The 26,624-nt window shown below is 41.0% G+C and overlaps 1 protein-coding gene across 4 annotated transcripts; it reads right to left on the minus strand.

The window, feature by feature from the left end:
* Positions 1 to 447: 447 nt before the first annotated feature.
* Positions 448 to 10,537, minus strand: LOC103721095 (ubiquitin carboxyl-terminal hydrolase 25-like). 4 transcript variants are annotated; one of them, XM_026810027.4, is made up of 10 exons: positions 9,840 to 10,537; positions 9,279 to 9,747; positions 9,116 to 9,191; positions 8,932 to 9,024; positions 4,293 to 4,379; positions 3,338 to 4,182; positions 2,870 to 2,998; positions 1,119 to 1,252; positions 872 to 964; positions 448 to 757 (listed from the first exon to the last, which is right to left on the minus strand). In XM_026810027.4, the coding sequence occupies exons 1-8, from the start codon at positions 10,009 to 10,011 to the stop codon at positions 1,132 to 1,134; spliced, it is 1,992 nt and encodes a 663-aa protein (XP_026665828.2). In that variant the 5' UTR covers positions 10,012 to 10,537; the 3' UTR covers positions 448 to 757; positions 872 to 964; positions 1,119 to 1,131. The 4 variants fall into 4 exon arrangements, with proteins under 4 accessions (XP_026665828.2, XP_008809370.2, XP_088560291.1 ...); XM_008811148.5 differs by having other exon boundaries at positions 1,085 to 1,252; XM_088704165.2 differs by having other exon boundaries at positions 1,085 to 1,252; positions 9,836 to 10,339.
* Positions 10,538 to 26,624: the final 16,087 nt, after the last annotated feature.

The raw sequence follows: 26,624 nt of genomic DNA on the forward strand, positions 1-26,624 counted from the left end.
TTGATATGTTTACATTGCACCTGTTATAGCTTCATCCACCATCTGCCATGCAAACTCCAGGCTGCTACATGCTCGCAATCTGCTTTTTAATACATTAAGCATGATATCATTCTAATGTTGATTGCTCCACTAATGCTGCCTGGGCAAGATCTCCATGAAATTGAAGGCCTGCTATCGGCTATTGCACTTTATAGAACAAAATCTTGTTACAGAGAGTTGCAAAACAAAACATTGAGGCAAAATTAAGTGCATAGGCTAAATGCAACAATTGATACAAAAATATTTGGAAGTATATCAATTCAACCAGATGCATGGACAAAATCTGCAATATGTATTCCATTAGTTATAAGAAATGAAATGCCTGGAAGAAGATATCACTTACCATGTTCCATGCCACTGAAATTAATAAGAGTAGCCAAGAGGAAAAACAAGAGACGGCCATAATAATTTCGAGGCAAAGAAAAGTTAAAACTTGCATAATTCATGTAATTCAAGGACTGTGACTATCTTTAAGAAACTGTGTTCCATCATCTTTGGACTTAAAGAGGGGGGGAAATGAGAGAGACTGCCTCTACGAATTGAGCACCGGCAAGGGTATCTTACACATGACTGTAACTCTGCACTTTGTCTCTTTCTTTTTTTTTTTTGCCATGGCTGCACTTAGTCTCTCCTAGCAAAGAAAACTATCGGACTCAAAAATGTATATAGCACTGGAAGAGGAGGTTGTGATGAAGTCAACGACATTTCTCACATGTTCCTAAAAGAATATAGTTAAGTATTAAAAAGTTATAACAATGGTAATATCATGGTATTGAAATGTGCTATTTCTCGAATTTGATATAAAGTACAATATTCAAGATTCAACACGTACCAGCAGCTCCTAAGTTCGAAAAGAAAATTAGGCCATTGAATTGTGGATACAGAAATAATACAGACTATACAGCCAGTCCAGCAGCATCCAATACTGCAAAATTAATACCTACTTGAGGACTTCGCTTCAACTGATATTACAGTCTATTGAAAAACCAATCAGACAGGAAGAACAAGGGAGCAAACAAAAAATTGTTTCAAAATATAGACTCACAGTTTGATAGTTTCTTTCAATATGTGTAGCATACCGTCAATGGAAGTTTAAGCATCCGATAACAATTTCCCCTTACTAAATGATCTCAGACGGTTAATGAAGTGCTCTTTTACTGGTTCTGGAATTTGCGAGGTAAAGTTCTTCTTAGCATCAATTATCAACTGGTTCCTGCATTACAGTAAATAGCAATGTAGACACAAATAATTTTAAATTGAGAGACATGTTGCACCATTATACTTCCTAAAAACAACAAAGCATCTACATTATGTGCTTAAAGACTTATATAAAATGTACTACTTTAAATCCTTGATACACTTTAGTAATGCTCAATTAGAAGTTGATTATATATGATTAATTAGGAAGTCAATAGCATTAAGATCTGGCTGGCAACAAACTTCTACTCCAAATGTTATACAAATTATCAACCTGAAAACAGGCCCATGGCTTGACAGATTAAAGCATGATTATAAACACTGTTTTGACAGGGAGATGGCAGATGGAGAACCATCCTACCAACAGTAAGCAGCTGACCAGTTCCCCCAGTTCTGCAACTATGGCTGAGCCTGAGGATGTGTACTAGGTTTTGCAACCTTCAGAAATGTGGCAGTACTGCTCAAAATGAGGCCCCTGCAGTTGGAAAGCATAACAAGCCACATGCCTGCAAGCGGAGGCCAAGGTAACTAAGTTGCTTGGCAGGTTTAATGAGACCAGTGGTTGCTTTAGCAGCTGTCTAGAATGCTATGTTATGCAGAGGCAACTTCTGCAGGTCTAGTTAATTCTCTTCCCTTTTCTGCCTTACCTACTTAGAACCATTATTTCAATCACTAAGAGCTTTTAATCTTTATTGCCTTCATCTTCATGTATTTGCAAAGGGAGCAGTTGTGTTAAAAAAAAAGGTTTTTGGTAACTTTAAAAGTAAAAGTAAAAGAACTTCCTTGAAAAATTCTGATAACATTTTTTGAGAAGTGCTTCTACAACAAGTCAGAAAAGCACTTTCAAAGAGGCTACAAATCTAGCTTCTAGCTTCTTCTTCTTCCACGAGATGCACCTTCCCTGTTGAACATGGTAAGCTCATCCATTGAAAGGATTGTTACAAATAACAGCAAATATATCAAAAAGTACTTTTAATTTAATATCTTGACAAGTGTGTTTTTCTGAGAATGACCTTTTGAAAAGCAGAAGAAACACCAAACACACCCCAAGTATAATGCAAACATGGCGAATCCAACTTATGAGGACTTGGATATAGGCATACATTGCAGCCAATGTTGATTACCAACTGATGTCTAATATTTTTAAAAATAAATGCAAAATCTAGTAACAAGTTGGAAATCTAAAGAATTTGGTTTGGTGTAAACACTAGTTGACAGAAACATAATATGGTATTCCTTAAAAGGAAAACGTAACATAAGGAGGGCTATGCTACAAGATTCATAGAAGGGAACATAGAACGAATCACAAGAATTTTTGTTGGCAAAAGGATATAATCCTCAATGGTGAACTATATTAAAATGGGTTTGTTGATTCCATGTCATGTAGGATTAGCAAAAGCAAAATATTGCTAGAAATTGTATCAACATATGCATAATTGCTCATATAATTCCAGAAAACATTTCACACATTAGTATTTGCTAAGAGTTAGTTTACCCAAAGCAGCACTGAAATTAGTTACCCTTTTCAAATGCTAAAATAAAGGTGAAGAGAAGATCTGTACATGTAAACTTTTAAAAAGACATAAGAACATAAAATTTCATGGTAACTGCAAAATGAAAGCACAACTCTTACTTCATAAAACTATTATCATGACAATTGGCTGCTGCAGGGAAACATGACCGCTTTCTGGTGCGCATGAAATTATCAACTTCATGAACCCAACCACACGACTGTAGCTCTAAACGGACTTCTGGAGCAAGCCTGAAGAGGCCGCCAATATCATATCAGAAAAAATTGGTGACCACATGTTACAAGTGCTACGTCTGATCAAACTTGGAGAAACTTCTCTTGCAATATGTAGCCAATATAAAAAAAAGAGACAAAATATCCGTAAAAAAATACTAAAACAACCAATATATAATTTCATATGTTCCATGTGTTATTTGGAAAAAAATAATATTTTCCCTTAGAAAAAGGAGCATAACAGGTGAATTGCCAATGCAAAAGTGGCAAGTTCTTCCCCTACAACAAATATCCTCAGAAGAAAACAAATGCCATATTTAAGGTCAAAAACTGAAATGGTGGGAAGAAGAGACTTACAATTCTTTAAACTTTTCAAGTTCCCCTTTAAATTGCTCTTCATAACATGTGCTCTGAGTCTTGAATGAGACATCTTCCCTGGACAGATTGCTAGATTCTTTAGTACATGATATTGAATTTTCGGCTTTGTCACTATCACACGATTTTCTCTTAAATGATGAGACATCAGAGTGCCATTTAGTAATCAAGCAGTTGGATGAACCATTGCAATCTCTTTTCACAGCTTCCACACTTTGAGTACCATTGTCCTTATGTACTTCTATCTTCGAAAGACTAACACATCCATTTCCATTTGGCACTGTCAATGTATGTGCGCAACTGTATTCCACCAAATTAGAAGACGCGTTCTGATCAGCAGCATTGTCATTAGGTGCTGATGACCCCTCAACCTTAACCATAACTTTAGTTTCATTGGATAAGCTACATTCAGGTGATGCAGAATCACTTTGAGCAGACAAATTATTACAAGTTTCAATGCTGTCACTACCATTTGATTTAGCTCTTTTTATCTCCAGGTTCTTCAAGTTAATACTCTTGATTTGTGGACTTTGAGATATCTTACCATTCTTCAACATATTTGAACCATTACTTTTAAAAGACGAAGCCCCATTTGGCTTTGTGACCTGAGGTTTCAAAACATCAGCAGATTTAATGCTTGGCAACACATCACTTCCATTAGAATATGAAGACTTCACAACATTGCAGGGTGAACCAGTTTTGCTAGATCTTGGGATCTGATTACTGCGGATATAGAACAAGATATAGACTTTCTCAGACAAAACCTCCTGTGTGCTTGAAAGTGAAACATGAGCATCATTACAGCAATACCAGTGACCAAAGGCATCCTGTAGAAGATAATATAAAAATTATCTGTGAGGCAGATGCATCAATAGGAAAGGAGAACGAGTTCAAGCACTTGAAATATGGAAAGATGAAAAATGACAAAAGATGAGACCTTGATGTATGCATAATAGTGTCCAGACTCAGGTGAGAAGCCTGAATGCACAATGCTGCCAAAAAGGTTATACTCAGGCTGTGAATCCTGCATCACCATGATACCGATGAATTGAATTAGAAAATCTTTCAAAAGAAAAAATAATTAAATGACAGTTGCTTGTTGCCAAAGTAACAAAAGACTCCGGCACCTCAATTCAGTTGAAATCAGAAAGTTTTAAAGGTTGTAGATACTGCCCCCCCCCCCCCTTCTTTTTATTTAAAAAGTCTTACAAAGCAGACTAGGTGAAGTCTAAACTCCCAACACTGGAAAAGTGGTTGCCAAGCTGCCCCTAAAGAACAAAGAAACTCCTCATAACATGCTGATAACAGCAAAATGAAATACAGAGAAGGAGGGAAGGAAAAGAAAAGAAAATGAGCAAACAAAAGGGGGAATCCAGAAAAAGAGAAAAAAGCAAACTTCCACAAAACAGCCAAATGCCAAATAGGTACTGATAAGCTAAACTTTTGCTAGACTAGTATACATCTTCCACAAGTTTATTTCACCCTCCACGCAAATATCCCACTGACTGACCCTGTCAACCAGGTTCCTGTTCTTTTTGTATTAAGAAATACTTTCATGTTAGACTTTGAAGGAAACGTGATGATCAGAATCCCTGCACCTTTAGTAGAACCATCAGTCTCTCAGGTATTGCACCAATTTAAAAAATCTTGTGCAATGGGCATTTGGTCCGTGCATCAGAAATGAAAATAAGGAAAGGTTCTATATCCATCCCTAGTCACTGCATTTACAGAACATACCACCATTCCTTTGCTATCAACCTCTATCCTTCCATAATATCCAACAATTCCAACCAACCTAAAGCTCTTCTCCCTTCAGATTTCTCCAAAGAAAATATGTAACTGATCCTATATTGCTTTCATCTATCCAAAATTCCATTCAACATTCAGCAGACCAAAGAACTGAGATATATTCAATTACACCACTTCTTTTCCCACCTCCCCCATCTAGAACTTATTGCCACACAAAAATATTTCCCATCTTTAATGTTCAGTTGAACAGAAATACAGTAACCAAAGGATGTACCTGCTCAGAGCCTAGCACAGCTTTCCAAATAACCTAATTTCGCTTTATTTGATCCCCGCCAATTACCACAGTCATCCAACATAGTTGTATTCATGTATCTTACAGTTTTTATCCCCAAGACATCCACCAGAATAACTATAAAACTAAAACACAATAAATTAGATGTCTGCTAACTAATCCAACCTGTACTGCCACAATACCCTCCATGGATAACTTAGTTGAGTTACCCACTTCTGATGGAAGTATGGCATAAAAGCAAGAACCAATAGATTAGAAACTACAGTTGAAGGTTTATTCTTCTGCTCACATGTCAAGTGTTATATCTTCTATTAACAGAGATCAAATTTTGCCTTCTAGGTTTCAAAGACATGAGAAGCTAGAGATTAGCAAAGTAGGCTTATCCACTCCACACTACGGTCAAGTGTTTGTGCCCTCTCATTTACCTCATCATCCTCAACACCCCTACACGCCAAGAATGTCAAGAAGATATTGTTAATGCTCAAAATATCCTACTAGAAGCATAAGATCATCTTGACATTCAAGATATGATCAACTAAATCATTACAAAGTACCAAGAGTGTCATCAGCAAATGTGCCCATATATTTTTCAAGTAAAGTGGGTTTGACAATTCAAGATTACCAATAGAAACTCTACTAAAAATTTTTCATTCAAGACTCCCTTATCCAAGAAGTAGGAAGGAGATAATGTCACAGGGGCACAATCCGCTCAGTCCCAAAAAAAACCAAAGCTGCACAGAACTCGTAAACAAGCTCATATACAATATAGCAATAAGTTCTCTCAAAATCAAACTTAAAAAATTAACATGGCTTCTTCTTCAATTAGTACTTTGAGCAATATAAGAATGTTACCAAAAACTGACTGAGGAAGGGCCACAATTAACTACTTTAGGAAAGAGATCATGCCATCCATGCACAATCTTCTCATTCCAAAAAAATAAAACAGAAGAATTCATAAACAAACTCATACACATTTTAACTATGAATTCTCTCAAACTCAAGCTTACAAATTAACATGGCCTCTTCTTCAATCACAACTTTCAGCAATATTAGAGTGTTACTTAATGAAGAAAGGACACAATTAACTACTTCAGGTAAATACCTAACCACAAGTAGATGACAGCAAAATCCTATCCAATCTTAACATCATAAGTCTATTTTGGCCATTGTTAGAAGGGGCTATTGGGTTGCTCATATTTATGAATTTGGTGACCACAAAACCCAAAATTCCAATGAATTTTAGGAAATTGGAAACTTTATTGAAATGTTGATTTCATTTCAATATCCTGCAACATGTTCTAAAAGATTAAAACTAATGCTACATTTGGTTCACATAATAAGAGCTGCAATGGAATGGAAATTTCATATTTGGAATCATTCAATGTTTGGTTTGCCAACAAGTAATGGAATCATATTACCTTTGGGACCAACATTCCCATAAAATAGATGAACTGTAAACCCACTCTTACATGGAAGAAAATGGTCATCCCTATAACTGTGAACAGTGAATGATATTTTTTGGTACTCAGCATTTATGGAATAAAGCAGGAGTGAATGAGATCTTTGGTATCAATTAGTTAGTGGCATTTATAGCATCAAGTGGGAACGACCTAACTTGATTAAGTTTTGAATTTTAACAAATATCATCAAAATATGCATGTATTCTTTAGTCAAAGATATATTCAATAAGCTAATATATGATTTCTTTCTTTCCAGGATATAACTAGCCAAATTAAAGATAAGAAAGGAATTGCTATTCCTTTCTCATGTCCATGGGTTCCCTTGGTCTCCATTACCACCACTTCTTAAACTGAAACTCAAGCCAGTTATATCTTGTCACTTGAGTAATGTCTTCAACATCCAGACAATCCCATAAAGATCTAGACATATGATAGGTTTCTTTCTTTATGACTATTCAGACCATACAAGCTTCAGCGTCAATATTATTGAACAAAGTGAATTGGGTTTTCAAGTTTGTCAGCATATCCTCCAGCTTGACCAATTTTTTAGACCAAATCTTGTCTGAAAGAATTTATTATAGTGATAAATAGTAGTAACTACCTGGAACAAGCTGCTTGTTTATCCAACAGCAGTATCTTTTTCACCCATCACCTTTACTCTCAACATGTAAATACTATTCTCAGAGATCTACAAAGAAAAGCAAATTGTTATTTCTCGCACCCATGTTTCTGTCTCTACCAGGGTTTTGAAACCCATGTAGGGCCCTGTACTGATAACTGGTAGGTATATGAATTACAACATGAGACCCATATCAATACGTAGTTTACCCAACACAACTAGTAACCTTGAATTGATATAAGTCAGTATCAATCAGTAAAATTGTACATGCTGACTGATACAAGCCGCATATGATTGTCCTAGAATCCTTGGTGCTAACTGATTCAGGGATTTTTAAAGATTTACCACTTAACCACAAACTATAAGCACATGAACCCTTGCCACATCATGCCTAAGTTACCTAACTCTCTTAAATGACCTATAAATTACACTCTCATTGGCCTCCCCCCACCCTTTCCCCATACCCCACCCTCCCAATGTCTCCTCCCTACCTATGCTCCACATTCTACCACCCATAATAGCAACCTCCCATTTATTTGGCTTCTCTCCCCTCCTAATCTTCACCATATAAAACCCACCTCTACTAGATGCTTAGCTTAGTTCCATTCTTCTAGTAAACTCAAGAAAATAAGACATCATCAACACATTATTGCTCCTTTTAATTAATATGAATTTATTCTTTGTCTATAATGATTTTTGTTGTATGCTTTTATATTATTTTGTCTTCTTTTATAGACTCAATATGCATAGCAACTTAATTTACTTGAATCCTTAATCTGAACTAATCAAGAGAAGTACCAGAGTCACCAGACTATAACTTAAACTCGCCCTCTCTCAATCTCTATTCCCTATCTTATCCCCCACTTCCTACCACCTATAATAGCAACCTCCCATTTATATGACTTCTCTCTCCTCCATCCTAATCTTCACCATATACAGCCTGACTCGACTAGATGCTTAGCTTATCTCCATTCTTCTAGTGAAGACAATCACATATAACACCAGTAAGATGTCGTTGCCTCTTTTAGCTAATACAATTTCTTCTTTTCTAAAATAATTCTTTTTATACAGTTTTATTTTTTTTTCCTTCTTCGATAGGCTTCACATGCATAGCAAGTGCATGCATAGATGTAAATTTTGAGCTGCATATGCTAGTGATTTCCTGAATGACCCTATTTCTACAAACTGAACAGTTCACAATTCAAAATGCTCAAAATGCTCAATTATGATCCAAGTATGTAGTTAATACTACACATGAACAAGATGCCTAAGCTGCATACATCATGTAGAATGGAGTATCCAAGCATCAACATTCTACCATTCCAGCAATTCATAGTCTTTCACCAGCAGTCCGTTATTCATTCGTCATGACCATATCCATTTGTTCATTAAAAGAGACTGACGGGCAACTTTTAAAGAAAAAAGGAAAAAGGCTACCAAATGGGGTACGACAAACCTGAGTTGCATTGTACATAAACTTTGAAAGCACCAGCACCTCCTCGAATTCAATGTTCCGGTTGATCTTCCCACCATGTATGCCCTCAAATCTCTACAGAAAGAATACAGTTGCAAAACCCAGTAAACCCTAGACAAGCAACAAAAAAAAAAAAATCAAAGGCAATAGAGCCAGAGAAGATCACCTTGAGCTGGATGATGAGTACATTAGGGGCTCTAAAAATGAACATCTGCTTTCTGGCCACAGATAGCTTCTTACACCTGAAACACAGCAAAGTATTCCAATTACATCGATACCTCCACCAATAAAAGAAGAAACGGATATCGGCAGTAACACAGCTTGCTTACTTGCCGCAGCTGTACTTGTTGTTGCCTTCGAGGACCTCAGGCTGAAAGAATCGGGCAAGGGCATCGTTCAGAGAGTTGCTCTGGAAGAGGTCGAGGCTGATATCCATGATCTCGTCGGTCTTGTTGGACTCCCCTTTGCAGGAGAGGCACTTCACCTGGCTGAGCAGCGCTCCGCCGAAGATATCCTTCATCACCGTTATGGGCCCCACCACCGCCGAGGCATTGCCGGTGGTGGCGCTGAGGCGCTTGAGCTTGAGGCAGGTGTTGTGGCAGGCATCGATGACATAGCGAAGGAACTCGTGGGCGTCCTCCTGGCAGCCCCCGCGGAAGTGCTCGGCGAAGAGGGTGAGGCACTTCTGGATCTTGGAGGGCGAATCGAGAGGCCCGTCCAGGCTGAGGCATCGGGCGATCTGCCGCTCCAGGATACAGAAGGGGCAGTCCTTGTCCCGCTTCGCGAACATCGACTTGCCTGCCAAGAAATTTCCCCCGCCCCACAAATCAACCCAAAATTCCGATTTGAAACAAACGCAGAGGGAAAGAAGGGAAGAAGGGCTCACTCACAAAGGGAGGAGTGTTGGGAGGCGAGGCAGAATTGAGCGAGGGGAGGGGTGTAGGTGAGGCACTGGAGGACGCTGTTGAGGTAGCAGGTATTGCCAAGGTTCTTGAGGCCGAGAGGGGGACCGGCCTTGCGGCGCTGCAGGCTCCGCTGCTGCCAGGTCATCTGCAACGCCATCAGCGAAGCCGGCCGTCGCCAGAGCCGCCGCCGGCACCGCCGCCGCTGGTGGTGGTGGTGGTTGGCCTTCTCCCTGTTGCTCCAATCCCGGCACCGGATTCCTCCTCCTCCTTCTCCTCCTCCTCCTCATCCGATCGCATCGTCTCCTCGGGCAGCCTCGTCCTCCCCGCCTCGCTGTTGCTTCCGCCGCCTCGTCTTCTCTTTTCTTCGCTTCTCCGGTTGCTGCCGCGCGGCGAAAGAGGACGGTCGGGAGAGAGAGAGAGAGAGAGAGAGAGAGAGCAAGCGAGCGAGCGAGCGAGACGGGTGACGGCGGAGTCGTGATAATAAGAACTCTCCGGGTCAGGGCGAGGAAAAGAACAGGTAAAGAAGCGACCACGGGAAGGCAGCGAATCCAAGCACGGGCTTTTTGGGCCCTTTAGGGACCGCCCACCCTTAGCCTTTAGCCTAATTCTTTATCCGTATCCAACTTATTTTTAGCTAAAAAAACTTCATGTAAGTTTGTTCTCCAGTCTTCTTTCTACTAGTCCGAACAGTTTTTCTTTTAGTTTATACCTATTAGTATACTCATGGACAACGCACATAATTTTTGGAAAGAGACCGAAGCGTTCAAAGGTGAAAACAAAGTGAATAGGCCTCTAGTTCAAAAAAGAAAATATTAAAATAAAAGATTCTTAATTTAGGATAGAGTGCAAATAAGAAGAGTTTCTATAGGTCCGGAACAGGGCCATGGATTCATCTCATGGCCCAATAGAAGTGGCCTGGTTCCATTAGAGATGAGAAGATTCTAGAGGCCTTCTCCCCTAGACTCTGGAAGGCACGGGGCACGGTTCAACTTAGGCTTGGTTTGGCTTCAAATCTTGTGTCTCATTTCCCTGTCCCACTCTATGTTCCACCTTTGAGACAGAAGATTTGAAGCCGGCTTGGTTTATTAGTAACTCTACAAATGGCACGGCAAACAATAAACACAAATATAACTCATAATTAGAAAGGATACCAAAGCGTCGCATGGGTTACGAACCAAGACATCAAAGGTGGAGAAAGCTAGCTAAGCAGAGCTGCCACCGAAGGGCTGTCGGAAGGGCGGAGGGCAGAGAAGCCGATGGTGAGCGGAGAGAGGCGGGGAGGAGTCGTGGGCGGGGCAGCCCCACACTCAGCACGCAGGAGGTTAACCCAAGCCTGGACCCAGACCCAAGCCTACAGCCCGTTACAAGTTTTGGAAAATGGCTAGCACCCAGAGCAAAAATAGGTACTGTAGGAATACGAAAAGTTTTAAAATTGAAAATAAAGAAAGATCGAAGACCATTTTCTGGCCAATTTTTTCTTCTGGAGCATCCCGAAACCCCAGACCAAATTGTGAGATATAGTTTGGTCAAACATAGCCGAAGAGAGAGAGAAAAAAAATGACAGGCGGTTTTGAGGGCCAAAACGGCCTCCAAAGGACTCTTCCATGATGAAACGCCCGTTTTAGCCAAAAAAAAAAAAAAGAGGACTCTTCCATGGGACAGGTGATTCAACTGCTGCCTACTTGAATTTTGCCGATAAATTCCCATCTGAATTCTGTAAACTGTTAAATTTAGAATTTCTGGCATGCTCTGCATGAATGAGTTGTCTTACAAATCCTTCGTGAAAATCTTCTAAAAAAATTGGATTTGATGTGGGAAATTTCCAGACTCTGAACTAGCCATCCACGGAGCCATTGGTGCCACGGTCCCTTCCACACCTCAGACAGTATTCTGAGTTCCTTGGCTCTAATCTCGTCGCCTGATATTCCTGCATGATGTTCAACAATTTTAAAGGTCAAGAGTGACTCTCAAAGCAGCTTCAAAGGGCAAAAGAAAAAAGGAAATTGCTTTTTTTTCCCTTTCCTGAATACAAAACCAAGCATCTCTCAATAGCAGAAAAGACTATTTAAAACATGGGACATGTGAAAGAGATGGAAACTGGACGCACAGTTCTTCGAACTGAGAGACATCAAGATCATGTAAACATCTCTTTTAATTACCGATAATGGCACTTTTCTCCATGATCATTTGAGAAATTTCAACCTCTTTTCTGATCAATGTATACAAGCAGACCTGCAGTAGTTTTTTTTCTTTTTTTGATGTAATGGGAGGCATGACCATCCAGGCTTTATTATTTAGAAAATAGTATAGATAGTTTACAAAAGAAAGAAAAGAAAGGGATGATCTCCAGTCTGCCTACTCACGATTGTGAGCAGTCCAGGATTTACATTCTCGTTAACAGTGAAGCAAGCTGGTGCGGGACAGATGATTTAGAGTAGAAAATATAAATAGAAAGGAGAGAGGAGGGAAGTTCTGGAGTCCACCAGATGTCAAGACAAATTTTTCATTCCAAATTACTCTACCTCCAACAGTAGATATGGGGTGCCATATATAACCTCCTATGCAACTACCATGATCCCCATAAATGATCATGTAACTACCCATGATCCAACAACATCATGGATCACTACACTAGCTAAATACAACCATACAAGTCAGCAACTAATAAAAGACGAAAATACATAATAAATAAATGAAAATACACAAAAAAATAAAACTAGGGTGGCCGAAGTGCTATGCACGCCGGCGACGCCTATACACATGCTGGAAACGGTGGTCTGTGTCCCCACCAACTCTCCTCAACGGAGAAGAGTTCGCCTCTGGCGAAACGGATGTCTGGTAATGCTCCAACAGGTCTGAAGCAAGTCGCTGAAGCTCATCTCTGCTAATCCAGGTATCTTCTGACGGAGGTCGACCATGCCATCTGACCAGGTATTGCTGATAACCACCGTTCTGCGTACTAACAATCTGATCATCTAAAATTTGTTCCACTGTATCTGTGATCTGCGGAGAAAAAGGTACAGGAGGCAAGGCAGGAGCAGGAGATATATTCTCAAAATTGGATGTGAGGTCAGTGTCAGGCTCATTGAGTGGGTCTGCAGGAATAGTTGTCGGACCTCGGTAGGCAACTAAGTCTTCTACATTAAAAACTGGATTAATCCCAAAATCACTTGGAATATCCACCACAAATGCATTAGATCCCACCCGTTTTAGAATCTTGTATGGACCCATACTTCGGGGGTGCAATTTCCTAACGGCTCCTGGTAGAAACCGTTCAGGTCTGATTCTGATCATTACATCGTCACCCACTCGAAATTCTTGATAACGTCGACGTAAGTCAACGGCCATTTTATATCTCGCATTGTTGATTTCAATTTTCTTCTTAATCTCTTTATGTAAATTGTGCATGTGTTGCGCAAAGGATTCAGCGGTCTCAGAGATTCTATTATTAGGTGCTACTGGGATAAGATCAATAGGTTTTCGCGGTACATAGCCTAAGACAATTTCAAAAGGGCTCAAGCCAGAGGTCCTGTTCACAGAGCTATTGTAGGCGAATTCAGCTGTGGATAGAAAAAGATCTCAATTACCTGGATGGTCACCCACTAAACATCGTAGTAGGTTTCCTAGGCTGCGGTTGACCACCTTAGTTTGCCCGTCTGTCTGAGGGTGATAGGCTGTGGAATATTTAAGCTTAGTACCTATAAAATTCTAGAGGGTCTTCCAAAAATAACTAACAATTTGACATCTCTATCAGTCACTATCGATGTTGGAAGCCCGTGGAGCCTAACAACCTCATCAAAAATGGTTCTCGCAACTTTGGAGGCATCAGAAGTCTTGGAAGTGGGTAAAAAATGTGCTTAGAGAACCGATCCACTACCACGAGAATGGAATCATGCTTACTTCTAGTCTTTGGCAATCCTAGCACAAAATCCATACTAATGTCCTGCCAAGGACGATCTGGGACAGGAAGGGGGGTATATAAACCAGTGTTTTGTTTGCGCTGTTTGGATAGATGACAAGTACGACACTGACTAACAATTTTTGCAACATCCCGTTTTAAACTAGGCCAATAAAATCTTTGTTCGACCATATCAATGGTCTTATTTCTACCAAAATGGCCGGCTATTCCTCCTGCATGAAGTTCCCAAACAAGAAAATCTCTAAGGGATGTTTGAGGAATACACAGCTTGTTTCCTCGGAACAGAAAGGCATCAACCACAAGGTAATCACTATTGTCCCTGGTGCAACCTTCTAAGACGCTCGCATAGATCTCAGCGAAGTCTGGACAAGTTGCATAATCGTCAATCATACGTTCAAATCCAGTAACATTTATGCTTACTGAAGAAAGTAATGCTACGCGTTGGCTTAAGGCATCAGCTGCTTTGTTGTCAATACCTGCTTTGTGACACAACACGAAGGTATATTCTTGAAGAAATTCAGCCCACTTTCCGTGTCGTGAACTCAATCGTTTTTGAAAATTTAAGTACCTCAAAGCTTCATGGTCGGAATATAATACGAACTCCTGAGGTAGCAAATAGTGACGCCAGTGACGCAGCGCTTGTACAACTGCATAAAATTCTTTGTCATAGGTGGAATATTTTCGTTTGGCATCATTCAGTTTCTCACTGAAGTATGCGATAGGATGTTTTTCTTGGCTTAAGACACCACCTATGCCTATACCAGATGCGTCACAAGAGACTTCAAAAACTTTAGTAAAATCTGGGAGGCGCATTGCTGGGGCTTCAGTCATTCTAGTCTTAATCTCTTGGAATGCCCTAGAGGCTGCAACGGTCCAATGAAATTCACCTTTCCGGATACACTCCGTAATCGGTGCAGTGATCGTACTAAAATTCTTGATGAACCGCCTATAAAAGGTGGCTAGGCCGTGGAAGCTTCGCACCTCAAATAATGTAGTGGGTTTGGGCCATTCAAGAATAGCTTGGACCTTCTGTGGATCTGCTGAAAAACCCTCAGAAGAAACAACGAATCCCAAGAAGATTACACGATCAGTCATAAATGAACACTTCTTAAAATTCGCATATAGGCTTTCTTTTCTTAGTGAATTGCAAACCAAACGTAGGTGCTCAAGGTGTTGTTTCTTGTTTTTGCTATAAATTAAGATATCGTCAAAGTAGACTACAAGGAATTTACCCATGAAAGGTCTTAGCACTTGGGTCATAATTCGCATAAATGTACTAGGTGCATTTGTTAACCCAAAGGGCATGACTAGCCACTCGTATAACCCATCCTTGGTTTTGAAAGCTGTTTTCCATTCATCACCTGGGCGGATACGGATTTGGTGGTAACCACTCTTAAGGTCAATTTTGGAAAAGATAGTGGCACCTGCCATCATATCAAGCATGTCATCTAATCGTGGTATTGGAAACCGATATTTAACCGTAATCTTATTAATTGCCCTGCTATCCACACACATTCTCCAAGTGCCGTCTTTTTTTGGCGTTAGAAGCGCAGGCACCGCACACGGGCTAAGACTCTCTCGGATGAACCCTTTTTGGAGTAGTTCATCAACTTGCCGTTTTAATTCAGCGTGTTCAATCGGATTGAGTCTATAATGAGGCAAGTTCGGGAGAGTCGCCCCTGGAACCAAATCTATGGCGTGCTGAATGTCACGCATAGGGGGAAGCTCATCAGGAAGGTCCTCAGGAAAGAGATCCTTAAATTCTTCCAGAACATGATGACTTCCTTCGGAAAATCTATTTGAAAATCAGGGTTAACTTCTTTGGACACTAACACAATGACTATAGATTCTTGGGCTGCTGCTTTCTCAAATTCCTTAGGACTAATGATTTGAAGATGCTTTTCAACCTTCACATCCTTCTTTCCAGCAATAGAAGGTCTAGGAGGCAAAGGGTTTAGTCGAATTTTCTTTCCTTGGTGAACAAAAGAACAGGAATTGGATTTGCCATAAATAGTCACATCCAAATCATAAAGCCACGGTCTGCCAAGGATGATGTGTCCAACGTCCATGGGAATAACATCACACCAGACCTTATCATTATATTCAGAAAAGTTGATTTGGACTAGACAACGCTCAGTGACTGGTATAGCGGTTTTATCCACCCAAGACACATTATAAGGGTTAGGGTGAGGCACTGTTTTTAACTGTAGCTTCTTGACAGTTCTTGTGGATACAACATTGACACTACTCCCACTGTCGATAATAACCTTACAGCTATGTTCCCCACATTTGATATAGGTGTGAAATATGGATCGACGCCTCCAGTCATCATCTTCTTGCTTAGGTTGTGTAAGGACACACCTAACTACGCCTAAAGGAGTGGAACCCTCAAGTGAGCAGGGTTCCTCACCTTCATCTGACTCTTCAGGGTATATCTCTGGTTCATAGACCAACTCATCCTCTTCATCATTTCTAACTTCTTTGATGACCAGTGTTTTCTTAGTAGGACATTGACTAGCTCTATGCCCAAAACCAAAACATCTGTAGCACTGATCTCGAGAAATTTTGGGTGGTTCACTTAAAATTCCCTTATTCTTTTGATCATTAATTTTTGGGGTCTCTGTCGCTTGATTTCTAATATTAGGCTTACCCCAAGTGTTAGTTTGACTACCGTGGGTAAACTTATGATTGGCCTCCTTAAGATCAAATCGCCTAAAGGTTGTCTTATTAGTATAACGCTCGATGTCTTGGACAAGTTGATAAGCATGTTCTAATGAATTGACCTCGCGTAGAATAAGCTCTTTTTGTAAATCATCTCGCAATCCGGACCTAAACCTAGAAAGGGTCAATTCCATACTCTCGCGTGCATCGCATCGCATGAAGAACTCATCAAAACGAGCGATGTATTCAGACACAGGTTTGTTTCCTTGAATCAGTCGTTGCCACTGATCTAACAGGCGACTTTTATAGGATGTTGGGAGATATTTTTCTTTTAACTTCTCCTTCATTTCATCCCATTATACCACAGGGGATTGTCTAGCTCTAGCAAGCATATTTTCTATTGTGTTCCAATGCAACTTTGCGGGACCAGTGAGCTTCATTTTTGCAAAACGAACTCTGCGATCTTCAGACAGATTATACCATTCAAAGTAATGGTCCATATCAGCGAGCCAGTCAATGAAGACTTTTGGGTCGAGACGACCATCATAACTTGGTACATCGATCTTAATACTGCACAGTACATGCTCATCTGGAGTCTCACGCGCTCTTAGATAGTCCCTTTGGTGTTGTGGCCCAAGGCCTCTGGGGCGGGGCGGTTCAAACTCTCCAAGTTCAGACTCTCCATCGTTGTGAGTAACTTGGAGAGTGGTGATTAAATTTTCAGCCATAGTCAAGCGAGTGTTCAGCCTAGTTTCAAGGTCAGTGATTCTTGCCCCTAATCTGGTTTCTAATGCTGCTATGGCATCTAACACCTGTTGGTTTGGGTTGGTAGACATCTCATGTGAGTAAGATGTACCGCTGCGAGTTGTCATACCCTAGAATTCAAAAATCCTAGATATATATAGTTAACATTCAGATTAAAATCAACGATCTTGAATAAAAGACGACTTTTGACATAGTCTTGATTACTTTCGAATTAGCATAGGTGATAACAAAATATCAGGACCTTAGGTAATGCTAACCTTGGCCTGGATCATACGAAATCTTTACAGGTTAATCTAATGAAAGTGGGGTCCTTCAAATTGATTTAGGTTTCACCAGATTCAAGTAAAATTTCCTAGTTGCCTTTCAAGGATTTGAAAATAATTTGTAAAGCTCAATATGTGTTTTCAAGGGGCATAGGCTATTATAAACTTAAGGTCCTATCTCAAACCGACAACATGCAGTGAAAACAATAATAATCTAAAGGTAAACTAGCTTACAGGGAAAGGCAAAAAAATTTATTTAAAGGAAAGATACGACCTTTTCTGACAGATCGGAGTCAGTGGATGAGTTTGGATGTCAGAGTGTAGGATGCAGAACCGGAGCTCGACGGTTTGTAGAAGATGCTGCTAGAAGACGGTCGACTGCGGGTATCGTTGTGGAAGCCCAACTCACTGCAGGGTCTGGATCCAAGTACAAAGGCCTGAAAGCTGAGCCCGCTAGATAATGTGCCAGAGCATCAACTGGGCTCGCGTGACAACGGGCCAAACATTGGGCCGGCCCGCTCGCCCGAAAGCAGGAAAGTGAGAGGGGACCCGAAACTTCTAGAATTGCTTCGAATCCCTCTAAGCAATGGGGAAAAGGACTGAGGGAGACAGGGGGGGTGAAGAGGAGCGATGTCAGAGGGTGGCGATCTTCGTTTTGGGGAGCGAAGGAAGCGGCGAGGGCGGACGACGGAGTCGGCAACGAAGGTGGAGGTGGTGGCGCGGGGGAAAGAGAGGTCTCGGTGAGATGGGAGGGAGAAGGGTCTCGGTGAGATGGGAGGGAGAAGGGTCTCAGTGAGCTGGGAGGGAGAAGAAATGGGGTGAACTCAAGAGTTGGTGGAGGGTGGAGGCAACGGAGAAGATGAAGGGGGGGTGGCGGTGTGACCATGGCAGCGGTGTACGCGGTTGCGGAGGTGAGCGGCGTCGGCGAACGAGAATGGCCTGGCGGCGGAAGGGAGAGGCGGCTCGGCTGCAGCAAAGGGGAACCCAAGATCGGCGACAGCGGCGGTGGTAAGAGCGGCAACAGTGGCGGTGGTGGCATGGCAGCGATGCGTCGACGGCGGCGGTGGTGGCGGAACCCAAGATCTAGGGTTCTTCTTCGTCGGGACGACAGGTACACCTTTTTCTTTTCTTTTTTTTGAACAGCACGTGCAAGTCACGTGCTTTCACCTGGAGTTGTCACGTGTGGAAGTCACATGCGGGACTCACGTGAGGGTCATGTGACCCTTTTTTTTTGGGGGGGGGGGGGAACGGATCCGGGTTACTGACCGAAGGTTAACGGGTTTGGAGCTTACCCGTTTACCAACTTGAAACTCTCCAACAGTTTCAAGTGAGCGTGCCGAGATTTACGCCCACGGTTGCTGGCGGTTCCCGGCGGCCGATCGTGCCGAAGTTCATGCTAGCAGTGCGGGTGGATCTCAGTGGTCAGTGGTGATGGCCGGCGACCGGTCACCTGCTCCGACACTGGGTCTCTTCTCACTAGGAATGTCTTCCCGTCTCTCTTCGTGTGCGCGGTGGCCGGCAGGCGCTGCAGCGGGTCCGAGGGACAGAGCCGAAAGAAGGGCAGCGATGCTCCTCTTCTTTTTGACAACGGGAGTCACTCGTGGTCCGTCAGCACGCTCCGGCATCCGGGGTCGGGTTACTGCGTAGATTTCGTGTGCCCACCGGAATCCTGGGATCTGACGATGCTCCGTCATACACTTGGCGTGGTGCTTCTGTGGAAGAAGTGGCTGAGAATGGAAGTGGAGGACCAGCCGCAGAGGCTTCTGCTTTGTTTTTTTTTTTTGTCTAGTGTGAGATCCGAGATAGAGGGAGGAGGCAGCAGAAGGTGTTTATTTTATCTGAAACCGAAAGGAGAAGAGAACAGTAGGAACAGTGGAAGAGACAGAAGAGGGATCGAGGCTTTAGCAACAGTGGCAAGCCTGTCTAAGCTCTAATACCAAACTGATGCGGGACAGATGATTTAGGGTAGAAAATATAAATAGAAAGGAGAGAGGAGGGAAGTTCTGGAGTCCATCAGATGTCAAGACAAATTTTTCATTCCAAATTACTCTACCTCCAACAGTAGATATGGGGTGCCATATATAACCTCCTATGCAACTACCCATGATCCCCATAAATGATCATGTAACTACCCATGATCCAACAACATCATGGATCACTACACTAGCTAAATACAACCATACAAGTTAGCAACTAATAAAAGATGAAAATACATAATAAATAAATGAAAATACACAAGAAAATAAAACTAGGGTGGCCGAAGTGCTATGCACGCCGGCGACGCCTATATACATGCTGGAAACGGTGGTCTGTGTCCCCACCACAAGCGTTCTCGTATGCATGCACAGTCCTCTTCTGTAGCTTGTGTTCTTCTACAAGTTATGTTGTGGCTGAGCGACTCCAACAGCTCAGTTAGCATCAAAATGTGTGCAGTAGTTGCATAAACTATATATGATATGCAAATAACGATGCATGTTTATTCCATAAGGAATGTTTCACAAGTTCTTGTAGCTCTCTCCCAGATTACATGCTGAAAACACTAAAAAAAGTTCAAAAAAACAAAATTGCTACTTAATAAGCCTAAAGACAGTCCAGTTATGAATAGCTTTGTCTCTGCAGAGTGGAATCATGTTTCTGAAATATTTTAAGTGGAAGGAACCAGTAGAAAATAGATAGATAACAAGCTCTCAAAAAGGCTGCATAACATCTTGATATAAGAAGAGACGAAAGATAATATTTGCTTTATCTATAATAGATTCATAGATTCAGAAAGTCTGATGATCTCAAAAGTAGAACAAAGAGAAAGAACATTATCACGAAAGCCTATGTAACAGTTTATATTTGTTCAGAAATTTCAGCTTTTTCATGATCACTGAAGAGTTGTTTTACCTGCCAATATGATCACAAAGTAAATATGAGCTGCAAAAGTCATGAACTGATAGATACAATCCTCGATAAATCGTGCCTTCGATATGGTACAAGATATGAAATATGACAGCAAAATGAACTGATTGAGGAGAGGTCATGAACTGGCTGACAAGATGAACCGTCTAGCTAATATCAAGCCTTGGGAGACTCCCAATCGACCCCAAAGAGTTGGATCAGGAAGTGGTTTTCTATAAATTGGTCAAAGTTTGACATTCGGTTCACTTAGAGTATCCATAATTTGCTATCAGTCAAGCTTGCTCAGGCAAGTAGATCATAAGCATACTTCACTTAAGACAAGAAATATCCATTAGATTGATTATCAACCTCAATACCAATGAAATTGCGAAGAATGCCAAGATCCTTCATTCAAAGGATTCACTCACCAGCATGTAGTGTCATAATGCCATCTAAATCACCATGTGTGATGACCATGTCATCAACATATAGGCGAACAATCACCCCTTAGCTGTAAAGAGAGTAAACACAGCAATATCATGACAACTTTCAGAAAAGCCATTTGTTAAATGGTGGACTGGAATTTACCTAGCATGCGGTGCTTGGTTAAGACCATAGAAAGATAACGAAGTCAACATACTTGATTTAGCTTACATGACATGCCGAGAGGTGGTGTCATATGGATCTCTTTATGGACATACCCAATGAGGAAAGCATCCTTAACATCTATCTAATATAGTTGCCATCTTGAGTTACAACAACAGCAAGAAGAGTGCGAATTATAATCATACCAGCAACAAGAGCAGAAGTCTCTTTGTAATCAACCCCATATTCTTAATTGAATCCCTTTGTAACTAATCAAGCCTTATACCATACAATAGATCCATCAAATTTGTTTTTGATCTTGGAGAACCCTTAACTTCCTTCTATAGACCTTCCAGGAGGTAAACTGACAACTTCCTAAGTATTGGACTTTTGAAGTGCAATAAGTTCTTCATTCATAGCTTCCTATCAGCATGAATTAAATGAAGCTTCTTGGTAGGACTGAGGCTCATATAGAGAAAGAACGGTGGATGGATAACAGCAATAGTCCCTGAGATATGGTGGAGGATGTTGTATGCGAAATGGATAGTGGTGCTCAAGAGTAGCTGGTGGTGGATCACACATTGGGTCAATAAAGTCTAGATAAGGTGCTTTTGGTCAGATTCAAAAGAAGGAATAGCATTTGTGGTTGAATGGTTGTTTTAAGAAGTAATGGGATTCAAATCAAGAAAAGGATCAACAAAATGAAGTTAATGGAAGGAATTTTGTGCATTTAGGAGTGTGAAAAATGGAGTCCTTTCCCAGAAGGTAACATGATGAGGCATATATACTTTCTAAGGTCATAACAGTGAAATCTTTTTGTTGAATCCCATGGCCCAAAAACATATAAAAAACAGATTTGGTGCTACGATTGTCTTTTCTCTTTTTGAAGAACAAAACAAGTTGAACAAAAAACGTGAAGAGGGAAATGGCTAGGAGTAATATGAGATGGATGCTTTAATAAGGTTACTTCTGCAATTACAGTGGAAGGCATACGATTAATGGGATAAACAGTTATGTCCACAGCTTCTCCCCAAAATTCTACTGGCACAGAAGAAGACAAAAGTAATGTACAAATAGTTTCCATAATATGATGGTCTTTGAGTTCAGAAAACCTATTTTATCGAGGTGTTTCAGCACAAGACAATTAAGCAGTTGTCACCTGTGACTTAAGATCTTCAACGAAAGCCTTAGAAAGATATTCACCACAAGAATCTAAGCAGAAAACTTTTATGGTTTCAAAAATTGTGTTTTTATTATGTTTAAAGATTCTATGTAAACTTTAAGAAAATCAAGTTGAGAATGAAGTAGAAATATCAATATGTAGCAATGACATAAATTGAGCTCTTCTATAGAGGCAAGAGGAGCAGGCTCCCACACATCAAATGAATAAGATCAAAAGGAGCAGATAAAATAGAATTACTAAGCATAAAATGTAGCGCAAATCCTAAAAATTTAACTGATCCTAAAAACTTAACCCTAGAACTTAACTGATCCTAAAAACTTGACATAACATTGTTCTTTATCAAACTTAACTGATCCTAAAAACTTCTATTAATCATATAAAGAAGTTGTAGAAAGGAAACATGACCTAAGAGGCTATGCTAATATATAAGAAAACGCATGACAGGAGTAGAAGCATCAATAGGATAGGTATTGAAAGGAGGTAGAACATGCAAGTTATCAAAAACTTAGAAACAACCAAGATTATACCCTATACCTACTTCCCCTGTCAAACATTCCTACAAACATAGTTAGACAAAGAGAATGTGATGGAAAAGCCTCATATAATTGTCCAATTGACATTAAATTGATTGAGAGTTTGGGCACAGAAAAAACATTAGGTAAAGAGAGATCATTAGATACGGTTTGAACATTTCTAACATGACTCACAACAATTGCAGACCCGTCAACAGTATGAATGAAAGGTGAGGAAGAAATAGGAATAGGCTTATAGTTCATGTGATTTGAGGCACTAGAATCAAAGAACCACCAAGCAGATGAAGTGCTTGAGAAAGTGGAGAGGACAAAAGCAAAAGTTGTATTACCAATACTAGAGAAAGCTTTCTTGATCATATCCTAGATGTCTTCCACAGTAGGACTAAATGATTCAGATGGACTAGCAACTAATCCAGGAGAAGGCTCCGACTGAGTGAGGGGTGCTGCAAACTTTTGTTTATAAAAAGTCTTTTTGTTGACCTACATGTTTCTAGAGATAGAAGAGGTGCAATTCTTAACCACATTTCCAAACTATTTGTAGTATTTGCACTATACTTGCGACATGTCTCTAAGTGGAAGTGCAGAAAGTTTAGGGTGTTGGAGAGGACAAGATAAGAAGCAGCTAAAATAATTGAGGCACTATTTGTTGTGGAGAAGTTGGTTGTGCTTTTACATGTTTCTTCTGCTATTGACTCTGAAAGGGCAGCATCAACAGGGTGGGGACTAGTAGAGTATTGAGGCTTGATTATACTCAAAATCATCTTGAAGAGCCATCAAGAATTGAACAAATCTAGTTTCCTCCCGGTAGTGATAATAGAGTTCAACATCAGGAATTGGGATTTCAGTACCCCTTATGCGTAGTGTCATGTTTTGGGCTTATATTAATACCTATGTTTCAAATTGTTTTATATTTAATATATTTTTAAATTTTAGTTAATTTAGTATCAAAATTTTAATTTAAAACCATAAGCCCAAACCAGTCCATTTATATCATTAATGTGATACACTGATTAGGGCTAGTTTCGATGTCCCACATCTTGTTTCCATCTAGCATGCCACCAGAACAATATGGTATTGGTGGTACAACACCAAGCAGGTGGTATTTAAATCTTGGATGTAAAATATTAAAAAGTGAAGCAAGGAAGGGAGAAAACAAATACTTGGGTGCATAAAGCACCATCTAAGATGGATCTTTGAGCAATGAACAAAATTAGCACTAAGCAAATGCAGGTGACAGGTTAAGGAGATGTGTTGAAGCAATATTGGATTAGAGATGGTTCTTCGATGATTGTGGATTCAAAGGAACTTTGAGGAAGAATTTGGAAAAGATCCTGAGTTAGATGCCCAAGCCAGACTAGAGACAAGAAGGGATCAAGAACCATGGCTCTAACACCATATTATAGAATATAGTAAAATGTGAGGAATAGTTGTATTTTGTGTATTATTCACTTGGGTAATCAACCTTTTGTATACAAGTTGATGCCAACTATATAATACATGGTAGTTTTCATTAAGTTATCATAAAAGATTAGCTAGCAGTATGTGAGCAAATAAAGTAAGTGTGGATGTTAATCTATAGGCTAATAAGATAATTATGGTGTCCATGTCCAGGCTAGATGCATGGTATATTAGTTTCCATGGTAGGCATGGTATATACAGGGGCGGCCCAATACATCTGGGGGCCCAAGGCGAATTCAGTAAATGGGGCCTCTTTTTTTTAAATAATAATTTTTTTAATAAATATAAAATACTTAAAAAAATGTTATGAAAATAGATTGCTGTCAAGTACACTATTTCAACAAAAATGCATGGATCTAATAAAGGTCGACAAAAAGCCTCTTCAGTTTAATATAATTCTTGAATGAAAATATTAAAAAAAAATACTTAAAAAAAAAAAAAAGGCCATGGAACTGTTCTTGGCAATACTGTTTACCATGTGAAGCGAGAGCAGAATAGGAAAAAGGCCATCCCATGGCGCTTCACGGTCAAAAAATTTATCCAAGAGAAAGTAGGGTCATTATGGAAAATTCACTCCATCTAATTAATAAAAGTCCCATCCCACCATCTTCCCTTCAAGTGAGTACCCAAGCAGCCCCTGCAACATCACGGAACAGCAGCCATTCAACCCCCCCTCCCTCCTTCTCTTTCTCTACCCTCCTTTTCTTTTGCTAAAGACCATCTCCCCCTTCAAGTGAGCACCGAAGCTGCAACTGCAACATCACGGCACAGCAGCCATTCAACCCCCTCCCTCCTTTTCTCTCTCTACCACCCAAGAGGGGAGAAGAAACCGAGAGGAGAAAATTAAAAGAATCTCCACCCTCCAAGAAGTCCATCTCCAATCCCCCTATCTTTCTTCCTGATGGCCCAGCTGGATCAGGAGTAATGTGAGGGAAGGAAAACCAAGACCAAAACCAAAAAAGAGAAGGGATGAAAGATAAGAGTGGCTTCAGGTGTGTATGAAGCCAACCAAATCCCTCCTCTCTCTCTCTCTCTCTCTCTCTCTCTCTCTCTCTCTCTCTCTCTCCACCCAAAACAAAACTACTGTCCCCAACTTCCCCGATTGCCCTCTGCAGGCCAGGAAACCCTCCACCTCCCTTCCATCAAGGGGGAAGACTCGTAGCCAGCTTCTGCTCCCGGAGGCCTTCCCTTGGCCCGGGGCCTTAGGCGACCGCCTCAGTCGCCTAGGGCTCGGGCCGGCCCTGGGTATATATGGTGGTAGTGTTTTCACGTTGGGTCACCTACACATAGGACTGAAAATGAGCCGGGTCATGCAATCTCGGGCTTCAGGCCAAGCTTAGACCAAAAAAATTTTGGAAAATCAAGGCTGGGGGCGACCCAAATTAGCCCGTTTGGGCCAGAACTAGGACAGCCCTATTTGGCATGTTGTAACAGGAATAATTTGGCATAGATATCATTGTACACCAGTGTTGGCTGGGACCTAGGAATCCTTTAATCCCACAATGCTGAACATGAATTGAAATTACTGGGCCTATGGATGTTAGATGACTTCAGTCCAGGCACTAAACTAATAAAGTTACTTCCACAAAGTGCTCACAGGCAGTTTCTACCTGCTGGAGTAATTGATAACAAAACTCAGGGCAATTTCTTAAAGATTAAAGAAAACCATACAGGCAGTCCTGCTACCCCAGCCACTTCCTGACTCCAGAGCTAGACCCAAAAGGCCTGAAGACTTCTCTCAGTCATCTGCATCGAAGTCATGAGGCATTGCAATTCCAAACAATTATAAAGCAAAGAAATTGCTTGTGGATTAGGAACAACCATCAGGAGAGACCTCGAAGAGGTTGTGGAGAAGTCGGAGGAGGCCATTGGGATGGAAATCGAGCGCTGGGTTGTGGAGAATGAGGTCCGGTTGGACCTCTCCTCTTCCAGAGCTGACTAAGAATCTTTCGTCTTAGGCCACCCATCAAAGAAAGCCCAGTCGATATGCCTGCCTCCAGATCAAAAAAAAAAATCCCAAAAAATCGGAGAAAAACCAGGAAAATCGACAGAATTCGAGTCCGCGGGGGAAACCCTAGAAGTTGAGCAAGATGACGAGGATGCTGAATAGATGGGTCATGTCGCCGGCGAGCCGCAAGGCTAATAACGACAGAAGCCCTAGAATTTTTCGCTGTGATCCGAGTGGGATTTGAGGGGGATTGGGAGAAGAGCGGTGGGGGATCAGTGAGGGAGAAAACAAGTGGGGCGAATGTCCTTGAAGGGATCCGTTTCGACCGAGCCCGGATTTACTTGGACCCGACCACTTCTCAAAATACGCTGGGCCAGACGTCGGGCCAGCTCCGGCCTTGACTTCGGACACGGTTCGGGCTTTATTAGATTTAGACCTCAGGCTCAGCCAGTCTCGGGTACGCGAGTCCGTCCGAAACATCTATGCGCACCAAACTTAAATCCAAATTTGATCCGAATCGACTCGGGCCTATAGCCCATAAACACTATTTTTAGCAAACCCGATGAAACTTT

Source organism: Phoenix dactylifera, chromosome 9, assembly GCF_051530095.1.
Source record: "Phoenix dactylifera cultivar Ajwa chromosome 9, Ajwa_hap1_PhDact_Kaust_v1.1, whole genome shotgun sequence".
Classification (NCBI taxonomy): domain Eukaryota; kingdom Viridiplantae; phylum Streptophyta; class Magnoliopsida; order Arecales; family Arecaceae; genus Phoenix; species Phoenix dactylifera.

What these genes read in the sequence shown, in the direction of transcription:
- LOC103721095 (XM_026810027.4), bottom strand. Translation starts at nt 10,011, where the DNA reads ATGGCGTTGCAGATGACCTGGCAGCAGCGGAGCCTGCAGCGCCGCAAG. An exon ending in CTCCCAACACTCCTCCCTTT is followed by an intron (nt 9,748 to 9,839) that starts GTGAGTGAGCCC and finishes ATTTCTTGGCAG; the next exon opens with GCAAGTCGATGTTCGCGAAG. An exon ending in TACTCATCATCCAGCTCAAG is followed by an intron (nt 9,025 to 9,115) that starts GTGATCTTCTCT and finishes TTCTTTCTGTAG; the next exon opens with AGATTTGAGGGCATACATGG.